A 14,121-nucleotide genomic window follows, 5' to 3' on the forward strand; every position below is an offset into this window, starting at 1 on the left:
AGGATTGAGAGGGGGTGTCACTAGTTTCATGGCATTACTTGCATGATATGATGAAAATACTTTGATTGAAAGGAGTAGCATTATTTGAGATTTTCACACTGCTTTTGGAGAAAAAAATTAATTGATCAAACTATTATTTGATCTAAATTATTTGAGCCATTCTTCCGAATTGTTGTCACACCATGAAAATGACGATTTACAAAACAATATTATCTTGTAATGATTTTATCACAAAACATTCATTGAGATACTATTAAATTGGATATTTAAAAAATATATATTTTATGTCACTTCCTACTGGGAGGTGGCTTTCTTAACCTATAACGCCAAAATTTCAAACACTGAAAAGAACATTTAAATGGTCTTTTCTGAATATTCTATGTTAAAAGAACTTTTTTTGATTGCTATTCAAAGTACGGTGAAAGATGCACATTGATTTTGTAGATTTTTTTGAAAAACAAAATTATGTAAAAAAAAAAAAAATTGTCACAACTATTCATGGCGCTACCGAAACACAAGGAGTATTTGTCTGTAGGAAGGGCTTGGTTTGAGCCACATCCTCAGAAATTTCTCCAAGAAGAGACATTGCCTTTCCGTTCATCCATGGTCACATGGTGAGTAATTGCTGAGCATTACTAATTACATGGACTCGAAAGTCTGAAAATCAGCACGTGGTGTTATTCAGGGACATCACTAACGAACACTTAATTTCTGCAATTAAATTGGCACTTTTGACTTTAATGCGAAATGTTGTGTTATCTATCTCTGTACACATGCTCCAAATTGTGTTTGGTTGCCACATTGGGGCTAGCATTGTTGAGCACTGTGAACCACTATCATAAAACATCACTACAGAAACAGTCACTGCCAAAACCTACGGAAATGTTTCAGTTGTGACATTGTTTCGGTCGTGACGATGTGATGTTCATTTTTCAATAATGTAAGTCATAATACTTAGTTGCATCTGTCATGCATACATCTTTCTGATTTTCATTATATTCAATTTCCTATTGTATTTGAATTTTAAGGGAGAAACACCAACATGCCAAAAAGCAGAGCAGAGAGACTGAGAGCAAAGAGTTTCGGCAAAGAGTAAAGAATGACCCCATGAAATACCTAGAATATTGAATAAAGCAAAGGAAAAGACAAAAGAGACAGAAGGAAGAAGGAGAACTGAAATCTATCAACGACTTCTCCAGCAAAGGGCAAAGGAAAGTCAGAAGAGCGTGAAGGAAAACCCCAACAGCAACAGAGAGATGCGGATGTTTTGCTGGACTTCCTCACCATCTAGTACCTCCAGTGAAGGTGATCTCGCACCGGGGCCTCGGTCTTCAGCGCTAAAAAGGGTGAACACAACTCCAGAGAAATACACAAGTTAAACCTGAAGCTCAAAGAACTGAACAAGACAGAAAACAATGTCACAGGTTGAAGCTGAAGACTTCTCCAAGAACAAAGCCTCAGAAGCAGTGAATGAAGTACAGTACCAAGTTCCAGATCCTATCAAAAAGCCCCTTGTGTTTCATAACACAATTTTCAAACATCAGTCATGCCAAAGGGCCCGTTGAGTGTTAGAGCCACCATAAAGCCAACTGCAGATTCCCCGGTCTCATCTCTATGATCTCCTTTTACAGTATGTCAAGTACTTTCAATTGCATTTTATGTATGAAAGCTGCGATGGAAATTTCAGGTAGCCAGAGGTACTGATATACCAACGGCTAAAATGCTATAGGACATAATCCTGCCTCTTACCAAAGTGACGCTCAACTATGTGGAGGAGAAAAAGATATGTAGAATAAATGCACTCCTTACATAAGATCTTTCGAACAATCCGAGGAACACTGGGCATCCGTCAGGTTATCGCTCCAACCCTGGCACATTCCACGACAGAGTTCTCAGCTGTTTTTCCAACAGAGAGGTCACTTGTTCGTGTTTCCAACTGCCGATATTCAACATTGAATGACGTAGACAACTTGAAAAAGATGAAACAACACCTAACTCTGCAGCCCCACAAGATGGACAACGAGGGCCCCATTTCACCTTCAAAAGAAAGCAGACTCTGTGTCCAGTTGATGATTTCGCCGAAGATCTTGGTGGAAGCATTTGTGATGCATTTTCACATCTGACAATGGGCCTTATCCTGGTATTAGTCAAAATATGGAACAGAGTATGTTTTCTCCTTCCAAATATTAAGTTCATTTACCGGTACATGTAAAAAAATATCCTGTTTCCCCAACTCCCATTTATTCATATTATTTTCCGATCTCCAACAGGGAGGTGAAGGTAATACACACAACATTAGGCGAAACCGATACTTCTGGCCATGAACTGAGGACAAGATTTGGGTATTCCAGGGCCAAAGTCATCACCCTAATCAACCCCCAACCCCAAAACAGTGACACAGAGGCATGCTCAAATCTGCCCTGTTGTTTTGTAAATTTTTGTAGCAATTTGGAATCTATCACTTTAAAACCATCACTTTGTTTATCTCCTCTTTCATCTAAAACTGCTTTAAACAACAAAGAATACACAGGAAAAGTGGCTAAGATCAGAGACGATTGCTCTAAGACTGCAAAGGAAGGTCAGCTTCCCCTAAAATGTCCAAAAAGAAGTGATCAAATATATGTGTGGACATACAATTGTGTGGATATGTCATTGACTAAATATGTGATGTGCTACAATGCGCTCAACTTTTGTTCCGAATCAGCTTCTTATTACTGGTTACGACACGACTCTCTTCTCATTCATCCCCGCAGCTTCACTGTGCTTTAAACTGTGTGGACGCTGAGCGTCTGCCGCGCGGACGCTGAGCGTCTGCCGCGCGGACGCTGAGCGTCTGCCGCGCGGACGCTGAGCGTCTGCCGCGCGGACGCTGAGCGTCTGCCGCGCGGACGCTGAGCGTCTGCCGCGCGGACGCTGAGCGTCTGCCGCGCGGACGCTGAGCGTCTGCCGCGCGGACGCTGAGCGTCTGCCGCGCGGACGCTGAGCGTCTGCCGCGCGGACGCTGAGCGTCTGCCGCGCGGACGCTGAGCGTCTGCCGCGCGGACGCTGGGTGTCGAGAGTTCAGAGCCCGTTGTCCCAATGCATTGAAACGAGATGAGTCATTGGATAAATTCTGGTTTTGTCCCACCCATCGGACACTCAGTGTCTCTGGGAATCTATGGACAGTGGGCGTTTATTGGCTGGCCTGGACGCTTAGCTTTTCTGCATGATGATCGAATGATCTGTCTGAGCCTGAATCTCTTTTTGATTGACAGTGAAATTAGCCCATCACTGCTCAATGCAATGCCTCAGGTCTACAAACTGCTGTCATTAGTGGCAACGATTGGAGCTACATCTGCAGGTGTAGAGAGGAGCTTCTCTTGTTTAAAGCGGCTCAAGTCTTACACCTGCAACACCACGGGCCAAGGCCATTAAAGCAGCCTAGGTCTGCTGGCCATAGAGAAGACACTAGTTAAGTCCATGGAAAAGACGTCTTGTTGGTATGACAGGGTCACAGATCAGTTTCTTGAAAAGGAACGGAGAGTAGAATTCACGTATAAATAAACTGACACATTTTATGATGTAGGCCGAAATTGAGCTTCCCCTCATTGACAGACCAGCATCCGCCACTGGCTAAGATTGCATGACTGTCGGTGTTTTATATTATGTGTTGTTTTATATTATTTTGTTATTTTATGTTAACTATTTATGTTCTGTTCGTGTTAAGAAACCTGCCTGGGGACTATGGCTGAAAACTAGCATTAATGCTAAGTCCGGCGCATTTACACTGTTGTGTTGATTAATGTGCACTGTCCCAAGTGCAAAAAGTGAAATAAAGAAAAGAACATTATTGATTGTTTTCTTCTTCCTGTTTGTTGTGTTTTTGTGTTTTCAAAGCAGAGACCAATTTTAAGTTGGAAAAAAATCACCATATATATATATATATCACATGCTTGTGTAAATGTTAATTGCAAGAAATATCATACTTGAAATGCTTGAAGTAATTCCTTGTTTGCAATCAAGTAAGCCATCTCTTAAAAGTTATTCCATTCCATTTATTTTTTTATGCTCGTTAAGCACATAAACTGCCCGTGAGGCTTACAAAACTTAATTTTTGTGTGTTACGCAAAAAAATGTGACATTCCAATTAAACTTTCATATGGAAGACAAAACCAATGTTATTTCTGCAATGATGAATTAATGCACCCTGTGATTGACTGATAACCTGGCCAGCGTGGACCCTGCTTTTCCCCTCAGGCAGATGCAATTAGCTGCAGTTAAATCCAACAAAACCAGACATACATTGACTCCAGGGTCATTTACTGCGAGGATGTCATTAAAAACACTTAAATACATGCTGTTAGGACAGCCCACCGAGGGGGCCCTCCGTCATCTGTCAAAACAAATCGCTGATGCACGTCGTCATGTGTGAACATGTTATAAATCTTATAAAAGCTGAGTTTCTGGAGGCTTGAATGGTGCCCAACATTTTACAATTGCTGCTGTTGATAACGCCTATACTATAAAAGACGACTTGTCACATTTACTTAAGTCAAGTCAAGTCAACAGTATTTATAGAGCACTTTCAAACAGCCATCGCTGCATACAAAGTGCTGTACATGGAGCAATTTAACATGCACAATAAACAGTAAGACAAATAGGTAATAAAGGCGGTAGAAAGCACCAAACAGTAAAGCCAAGAACAAATCTAAGTCATGCTGAGTCTAATGCCAAAGAATACAAATGAGTTTTGAGGAGGGTTTTGAAGATGGGCAGCGAGGAGGATTGCCGAATGTTCAGTGGGAGGTCATTCCAGAGAGAGGGACCAGTAACAGAAAAGGCTCGATCCCCTCTGAGCCTCAGTTTAGTTCTTGGTACTTCTAACAAAGTCTGGTCCACAGACCTGAGGCAGGTGTGTAGGGGCGGATGAGCTCAGAGAGGTAAAGTGGCGCGAGATTATTTAGAGCAGGGGTGCCCATTAGGTAGATCCTGATCTACCGGTAGATCTAAGACAGGTCCCAAGTAGATCCGAGGAGTGTCGAGGAGAAAAACAAAAAAACAAAAAAAAAACCAACCATTTGTGTTTTTGTACATGTTAGTAATATTTTTGTGTTAATGTACGCCGCACCCTAATCATCCTCAGTCTCATTTTCACACACAAAAAAAAAATTAAAAATGAAAAAATAAAATAAAGCAGGTACATCTTGAATTTACGATGGCTCGTGAGTACGTCACCGGAAGTTGTTTGCGCTCAGCAGTCTGCAATTGCAAAAAGCAAAGGGAGTTTAACCCTTTCATGCACCCTGTAACATGATAAACTGTCCACTGTTGTCCTGTAAAAGGTTAAGTACTTAATCAATAGTTTTAAACAGTACACATGGGTTGTGACAAGTTAGTCTGAATGAGGTTTGATTAATGTTCTCTTTTGGCCTCTTTAACTGTGAACAGGTAGTTACGTCAACAGTCTTTCCATATTTGATAAGAGCTTTTTTTTCCACTTTGCGGGAACAGACCAGCAGTAATAGGGTTAAAAATCCAGATCTGGATGCCGCATGGGCAGATTTAACAGCAGCACAAGAAAAGACAGCAGTGAAGAATTTTTTTTATGATCTGAAATCACCTTGTGCAAAACTTTTTTTGGACAAATTGAACATTTGACCATAAATAAAAACTATGTCTAAAGCAGGAGTGGCCAACCCGCGGCTTGCGAGCTGCATGCGGGTCTTTGGCTAGTTCAATGCGGCTCCCGGGCTTTCACACGACAAGCGTCAAAAACGCCTCGGCAGTGGCGATGCCATTAAAAAAAAACTACACAGAACGTACGACGTCAGCCTATCATCGCACCATTAGTTGATTGACATAGAGGGCAACCAATCAGATGACTGAATTACCGTTCATTCGCAAACAACGGCGCTAAGCTAGTCAGTGAATTACCGCTGATTTTAAGGCAGGGGTGTCCAATATGTCGATCAGAATCGACCGGGAGCCAGCGAACTGGTCCCAAGTCGACCGTAAGGGGTGGGAGGATGAAATGGGTGGGGGGAAAATGATTTGTTTGTTTGTACCTTTAGCTTTCATTCATTTTTGGCCCGTTCCGATTGTTGCTCATCGTGGTGTGCGTGCATATGTGCGCGAGTGCACCGGTGGGCACCCGTGTGAGTGCGTGCGTGCGAGTGAGTGTGTGCATGTGTGCGTGCGTCTGTGTGTGTGTGTATGCTTGCACGTATGCGATTTGGTCATTCGTAAGAAGTTGGTCGCTTCAAAAGTCGATCTTTGGCCAAAAACGCGTGTGTGTGTGTGTGTGTGTTTGTGTGAGTATGCGTGTGTGTGTGTGTGTATGTGTGTGCGTGCGTGTGTGGGTGTGTGCGTGCATGTTCATGTGTGTGCACGCGCGAGGAAGGGTATGATGTGGCTCTTTGCAGTAACACAGTAAAAACTGGCTCTTCATCTCCGACTGGTTGGCCACCCATGGTCTAAAGTATGTCATTGTTCATGTGTCGGGCTTGTCACAAGTATAAAATTAAATGAAACAATGAGACTTAAAAAGTCCTTTGCCAGTGTTTTATTCTGAGAAATCACATGAATATTAAAATCCCTCATGAGAACAATATGACCGTACTTGAGCCCGATTTCAGCTGGAAGATTTGAAGTCATGGCGGCCTGGTTGTCCAGTGGTTAGCACGTTGATTTCACAGTGCAGAGTTACTGGGTTCAATTCCAGCTCCGGTCTCCCTGTGTGGAGTTTGCATGTTCTCCCTGGGCCTGCGTTGGTTTTCTCCGGGTACTCCGGTTTCCTCCCACATTCATAAAACATGCATAGCAGGCTGATTGAACACTCAAAATTGTCCCGAGGTGTGAGTGTGGGCGTGGATGGTTGTTCGTCTCTGTGTGGCCAGCGATTGGCTGGCAACCAGTTCAGGGTGTCCCCCGCCTACTGCCCAAAGACAGCTGGGATAGGCTGCAGCACCCCCCACAACCCTAGTGAAGATAAAGCGGTTCGCAGAATGAATGAATGAATGAAAAAGGATTTGAAGTCATTCACAAAGTCCCTATTGGACGGTATTTAGGAGGATGGTAAATGACAAGACAGAGCATCGGACCATAAAAGCCTATTTCAAAGAAAGTTGCTTCAAAGCTGCTGATTGATTTAGCTAATATACACCGTTTGCATTGGAAAGTGTTTTTGAAATTACCAACCATTCCTACCCCACAGCCTCAAGTGCTTGGGGAGTCCAAGAAGGCCCAATCAGGTGGCAACAATTAAATTAAATTGTTATACTAAGGAAATGCAGGTCATTGGAAAGGAAAAACTTCTACAGGATACACGTTTTGTGTGTCAATGACCGGAGAGATCTATCCTTATGGGGAAACAGCAGGAGGGTGTGCCTCTTCCCATGGCCAAGCTCTGGGACATTTCCTCAAAAGCTGCAGATGGACCTCTTGTCGAAGGAGGCGTAGAGGGCTTCAATGACGTGCGGGAGAACCGATGACTGGTACCAGTACCAGGCACGAGTTGACAGGGTCCAGGACCCGCCATGACAGTGTAAATCCTTGCGAACAAGTACAGGAACAACAAGAGGTCTAAGCGTGTTTCAGTTCCTGTATTAGCTTTACCAGCTGACTGCGGCATTTTCTGCTATTGCGCTTACACTGAGAAAGGCGCATGGAAAAGATCAGCCCCTATGTCAGCCAGAAACGGAGGCACCATCTTCTCACACCGTGCTCAAACACAGGCAAACTTCAGACATATCTTTGAAGATCCAATCAAGGGTGGCAATCATCAACCACAAGAGACTCAGTCACAAAAGCACCAAGCACTGTGATTCAAAAATCAAGTCTAAGCAGCAGGAGCATCGCCACACACACTGTCTCACAGGTGTCAAACTCCGGTAGTTGAGGGCCTCTGTCTTGAATGTTTTGTTTCCCGGAACACCTGATTTAAACATGAACATGAAATTTTCCTTGCGACAACAGGAGGGATTAAAGGGGAAGGACCTGATAATTGTTTCTTATTTAATTATTATAATTATTTCTTCCTACTTCGTTTTTAAAAGTGAATATGTAAGTGGATATTTCATTTGAATCAAATGTTTTCGTAAACAACAGTCGGTTATTGATTGATTATCACACTCGCCTTTTTTTCAAACCATTTCTCAAAAGCAAAACAGGTTGACAAAAGAGAGGTCGTCGAAGTGCTTAGAACATGGAACGCTTGTCGATACTGGTGTGAAATTCATTCGCTTTGCGAGAACGGAACATTGACATGCCCTATTCTTGTCTGTTGACCACTCAAATAACTGTTTACCTGAATGAGGCAATTCATCTGAATAACTCGATAACAATGGCAAAGAGCAGTTAACTGGACAAATAACAATACAGCATCGTGGCTATATCTATCTACAGCAGGGGTGCCCATTAGGTAGATCCTGATCTACAGGTAGATCTAAGACAGGTCCCAGGTAGATCAGAGGAGTGTCGAGAAGAAAAAAAACAAACAACCATTTGTGTGTCTTTGTACATGTTATTAATATATTTTTTGTGTTAATATACACTGAACACTAATCATATTATCAGTCTCATTTTCACAAAAAAATATTTAAAAAATTAAAATAAAGGTAAATCTTAAATTTACGGTGGCGCGTGATTATGTCACCGGAAGCTGTTAGCGCTCAGCAGTTTGCAATTGCAGCTTTTGATCAGAGCTGTTGCGCTCTATCTTTTATCGTCATTCTTCTCATTCAGAGTTTGCTTCGTGTACAATTCACAATGAGCAAAGAATAGGAATCTAGGAGGGCCCAGGGAAGCACTTTAAAACGGTACGTGTGAGCTACGATAGTTAACAGGCTGCAAAAGTGCGTTGCCTGCCTCCATTTCAGACTGTTTCTCATCATGGCGTGCACGCGCGTGTGTGTGTGTGTGTGTGTGTGTGTGTATGTGTGTGTGTGTGTGTGTGCGCGAGCGCATGCGCGCGCACCGGTAAGGGTACATCCCCATAAGGTTAGTTGGTCGAAAAGTACATCTTCGATCCAAAAAGTTTGGGCACCCCTGATCTACAGTATCAATCTACAAAAAATAGATATATATCTATATCTATCTATATATAGATAGATATTATCTAGATATATAGATAGATACAATCTATCTATTTATATATAAAAAATCCTCGTCTCATCCCCTCCCCCCCTCGGGTGGTGTCCATCCCTCATTCAGCTCGGGTCCTCTACCAGAGGCCAGGAAGCTTGAGGGTTCTGCGCAGTATCCTTGCTGTTCCTATCACTGCACATTTCTGGACTGAGCTGTCCGATGTTGTTCATGGGATCTGTTGCAAACCACTCATCTAGTTTGGGGGTCACTGCCCCGAGTGCTCCGACCACCACAGGCACGACTGTTGCCTTTACCTTCCAGGCTCTCTCCAGCTCCTCTCTGAGCCCTTGGTATTTCTCAAGTTTCTCGTGTTCCTTCTTTCTGATGTTTCCATCACTTGGGACCGCTACGTCCACTACAACGGCTTCCCTCTGCCCTTTATCTATGATCACGATATCTGGTTGGTTCGCCGTTACCATCTTGTCAGTCTGGATCTGGAAGTCCCACAGGGTCTTCGTTCTGTCATTCTCCACCACCTTCGGAGGTGTTTCCCATTTTGATCTTGAGGTTTCCAGTCCATACGCCGCACAGATGTTTCGGTACACTATACCAGCCACCTGGTTATGGCGTTCCATGTAGGCTTTCCCTGCCAGCATCGTACACCCTGTAGTTATGTGTTGGATCGTCTCAGGTGCCTCTTTGCACAACCTACACCTTGGGTCTTGTCTGGTGTGGTATATCTGGGCCTCAATGGCTCTGGTGCTCAGGGCCTGCTCCTGAGCAGCCAGGATGAGTGCCTCTGTGCTGTCCTTCAGGCCAGCCCTCTCTAGCCACTGATAGGACTTCTTGAGATCAGCCACTTCAGTTATGGTCTGGTGGTACATCCAGTGTAGGGGCTTGTCCTCCCATGATGGTACCTCTTCCAGTGCCTCATCTTCTGTTCCCCATTGTCTGAGACATTCTCTGAGTACGTCATCCGTTGGAGCCTTCTCCTTGATGTATTCATGGAGCTTGGATGTTTCATCCTGGACAGTGGCTCTCACACTCACTCGTCCCCGGCCTCCTTCCTTTCGGCTTGCGTACAGTCTCAGGGTGCTGGATTTGGGATGGAAGCCTTCATGCATGGTTAGGAGCTTTCGTGTCTTAACGTCCGTGGTCTGAATCTCTTCTTTTGGCCACATTATTATTCCTGCAGGGTATCTGATCACTGGCAGGGCATAGCTGTTTATTGCCCGGGTCTTATTCTTGCCATTGAGCTGGCTTCTTAGGACTTGCCTCACTCGCTGGAGGTATTGGGCCGTAGCCGCTTTCCTTGTTGCCAGTTCGAGGTTGCCATTGGCTTGTGGTATACCGAGGTACTTGTAGCTGTCCTCAATGTCTGCTATTGCTCCTTCAGGGAGTGAGACCCCTTCAGTGCGGACTACCTTTCCTCTCTTAGTCACCATCCGACTACATTTCTCAAGCCCGAATGACATCCTGATGTCGCTACTGTAGATCCTGGTTGTGTGCATCAGGGAGTCTATGTCCCATACAGCATACAGCTTTATGTCATCCATGTAGAAGAGGTGACTGATCGTAGCTCCATTTCTGAGGCGGTATCCATATCCTGTCTTGGTGATTTCTTGGCTTAGGGGGTTCATCCTATGCAGAACAGCAGTGGGGAGAGGGCATCACCTTGGTATATGCCACATTTGATGGACACTTGGGTAAGTGGCTTGCCAATGGCTTCAAGTGTGGTTTTCCACATCCTCATCGAGTTCGCAACGAAGGCTCTTAGGGTCCTGTTCACCTTATACAACTCCAAGCATTCAGGGATCCATGTATGTGGCATCGAGTCATAGGCTTTCTTGTAATCAATCCAGGCTGTGCACAGGTTGGTACGTCGGGACCTGCAGTATTGTGCGACTGTTCTGTCAACCAGGACCTGATGTTTGGCTCCTCTGGTATCTCTACCAATGCCCTCCTGTGCTTCGCTCATGTATTGATCCAGGTGTCCACTTATCTTAGCCGCAATGATGCCTGACATGAGCTTCCATGTTGTGGAGAGACAGGTTATTGGCCAATAGTTGGATGGGACTGCACCCTTTGAGGGATCGTTCATGATCAGGATCGTTCGCCCTTCGGTTAGCCATCCTGGGTGAGTCCCATCCAGCTCAGCAGCTGGTTCATTTGTGCTGCTAGGCGCTCATGTAGTGCTGTGAGTTTCTTTAGCCAGTAGGTGTGGACCATGTCCGGGCCTGGTGCTGTCCAGTTCTTCATATCTGAGACTCTTTCCTGTATGTCTGCCACTGTTATGGTAACTGGGTTCTGTTCAGGGAGGTTGTTGTGCTCCTCTCTCAGGGTCACAAGCGATTGTGCACTGCTGTTATGTGCAACCTCCTTCTCCCATGTCTTTCCAGTACCTTTCAGTTTCCAGTCTTGGTGGGTCAGCTCTGTTGTTAGGATCCTGCCATTGAGCGTACACTTTCGCAGGTTGTGTTGCGAACAGCCTAATTATTCGTCTGGCCTCATTCTCTTTCGTGTACCGCTTTAGGCGGCTGGACAAGGCTTGGAGCCTTTGTTTGGCTGTTTCGAGTGCTTCAGGTATGGTCATCTGGATGTACCTCTCGGGTATCTTCCTTTTCATCACACCTCTCTGGGCCTCCGTCAATTGACTCAAATCTTTCCGAGCCGCCTTCATCTTAGCTTCCAACCGTCTTTTTCATGGGGGGTAACGTATCTCATGGCTTCCATGGTTGCTCTTATAGCCAAGCATCTCAAGAATCACTGATGCTGAAGCGTATATCAGCTCATTGGTTTCCGTGATCGTTAGGGTAGGGATCACCCTCAGTGCTGCATTCACACTTTCCATGAGACTTTCAGGTGGTACTTCACATAGCCGTTGTAATCGGTTTCTAGGTTGCCCAGCTTTCATTCTCGCCATGATCTTTGCTTTCAGGTCAATTGCTGCCTCGCTCAGCATTTCATTCATTGGGGCTTGCCTCCCAATCTCTGGTATGACCTCCGCTTCTGATCTGGCAGCCTGGGGCCCTTTACCATGGAACCTGCGTTGTACCTCATCAATCTCAAGTTGTGACAGCAGTTGCCGTTTGTGGATGTTGGAACACTGAGTTACTAGTTGTTTCGTGGTCAACCGTGACTCTGGGTCTCGAAGTAACCATTTAGCCCACATTTTCTGCATGTAACCCCTCTGACTAGGGTTGCTTGAGTAGTGTAGAATTCCAACAGAGCCATGTTATCGCATCTTGCCCATCTCCACTCGGTTCCACTAGCCCATTTTTCATCAAGATGCTCTGGTTCCCCAGCACCTGACGCAGACCTTGTTTGGCCGGGCGACATCTGAGCCGGCATGTCATTCATTTTATTGTCTCTCATCATTGTATGAGGTAGGCATTAGCGTGAAGGACCTTGCCCAAGGACCCACACCTGGATGGTGTTATGTGCTCATTTTTCGAACCACCGTCTCCCGTATGCCAAACCGATGCCTTACCAACTGAGCTATCCAGCCGCTCACTATATATATATATATATATATATACGGGGGTCACAACTATGATGGTCTCGAGCTCCACGTCGCTGCCGCTTCAAGAATACCAGACACTAGGATGTGGCTTTTCCCTTTTTTTATTTTCTGCAACACAGTACGGCAAGATAGGTGAAGTCACGGGGCTTTTCAGTCTAGAAAATAACCTGTGACTTCCCTGGTAGCTCTCCTGAACTAAACATCATCCATAAGAACCTAAATGCACAACAAAACAAAATATACAACATAGGTGATCGCATATTAACTATTTACAAAGAAAAGAAAAAAAAAACCACACTTTCACTGGTATCTACGAGATGCCGCTGAAGGCATCACATGCAGCAGAACGGCTGCACAATGCACAGTAATGGCGACCTTGACGAACCGCGCTGGTACACGGCAGCCACACTAATAGTCAAATGAAAAACAGCATGAAAAACTATATACAGTACAATCAAAAGGAAAGAAGCACTACCTGCAACACAGTATGGCAGGATAGGTGAAGTCACGGGGCTTTTCAGTCTAGAAAATAAAAGCGCAACAAAAAAAAAACACATGTTAACTCAATGAATAACAACTTTCATTCGACAAAACTTAAATTAAATGACGACACAAAAAGCAATGTGGACTCGGAACAAATCCGGGAACTAATTAAATACACAGCGCCGTAGAAAAAGGGAAAACAAAGTGAAATAATGTAATTAAACTAGAATGAATCCGGACCGTCAATGAAACCTGACTTACCCTGTGACTTCCCTGGTAGCTCTGCCTGAACTACGGCGGGAAGCTGGTGCCATACCGTGCGCTGTTGCGTCACTTCCGTCATAATTTAATAAACGCAATATATCACTACGTTACATATATATATATATATATATATATATATATATATATATATATATATATTTTTTTTTTTTAATCAAATATTAAATTAATAAAACACGACAGCATGGGGTACAAATGGTGGACGACTGGTTTGCACGTCCAGCTCACAGTGCGGCAGTGCAAGGTTTGATCATTTGTATTTAGTTTTTTGTGTGTTTTGTTTTAATTTAGCAGCGCAATTCATTTCAGTAAGTTTATTTATATGTTTTTTCACAATTTATGAGAAACTCTAACATAAAACCTTTCTTTTTGCTCACTTGTCTGTCTCACAGGTGCTCCCCCAATCACTGTGAACATGGAGGAACATGTACTCAGTCGTGGCGCACCTTCCATTGTAACTGTTCCAACAATGGCTACAGAGGCGCTACCTGTCACAGCTGTAAGTAAAAGGTTTTTGTGATTTTAAGATGTAAAATAATGTGATATCTATCTATCTATCTTTTTATGACGTTAATGTGAATTCCCCCTTGAGACACTGACAGATAAATTAATCCATCCATTATCTGAGCCGCTCATCCTCAAGAGGGTTATGGGTGTGCTGGAGCCTTTCCCAGCCGTCGCTGGGCAATCGGCGGTGTACACCCTAAACTGGTTGCCAGCCGATTGCAGGGCACACAAAGACAACCAACCATCCACACTCACAATTAAAG

General features: G+C 44.2%; 1 protein-coding gene across 5 annotated transcripts in view; it reads left to right on the forward strand.

The window, feature by feature from the left end:
• Window positions 1-14,121, forward strand: part of LOC127605628 (contactin-associated protein-like 4) — a 157,910-nt gene that overhangs the window by 64,373 nt on the left and 79,416 nt on the right. For all 5 annotated transcript variants that reach the window (XM_052073317.1, XM_052073319.1, XM_052073320.1 and 2 more), the window contains exon 11: window positions 13,744-13,850. In XM_052073317.1, the coding sequence (XP_051929277.1) occupies window positions 13,744-13,850 (107 nt within the window). The remainder of the gene's footprint in view (window positions 1-13,743; window positions 13,851-14,121) is intronic.

Source organism: Hippocampus zosterae, chromosome 8 (assembly GCF_025434085.1).
Source record: "Hippocampus zosterae strain Florida chromosome 8, ASM2543408v3, whole genome shotgun sequence".
NCBI classification, from domain to species: domain Eukaryota; kingdom Metazoa; phylum Chordata; class Actinopteri; order Syngnathiformes; family Syngnathidae; genus Hippocampus; species Hippocampus zosterae.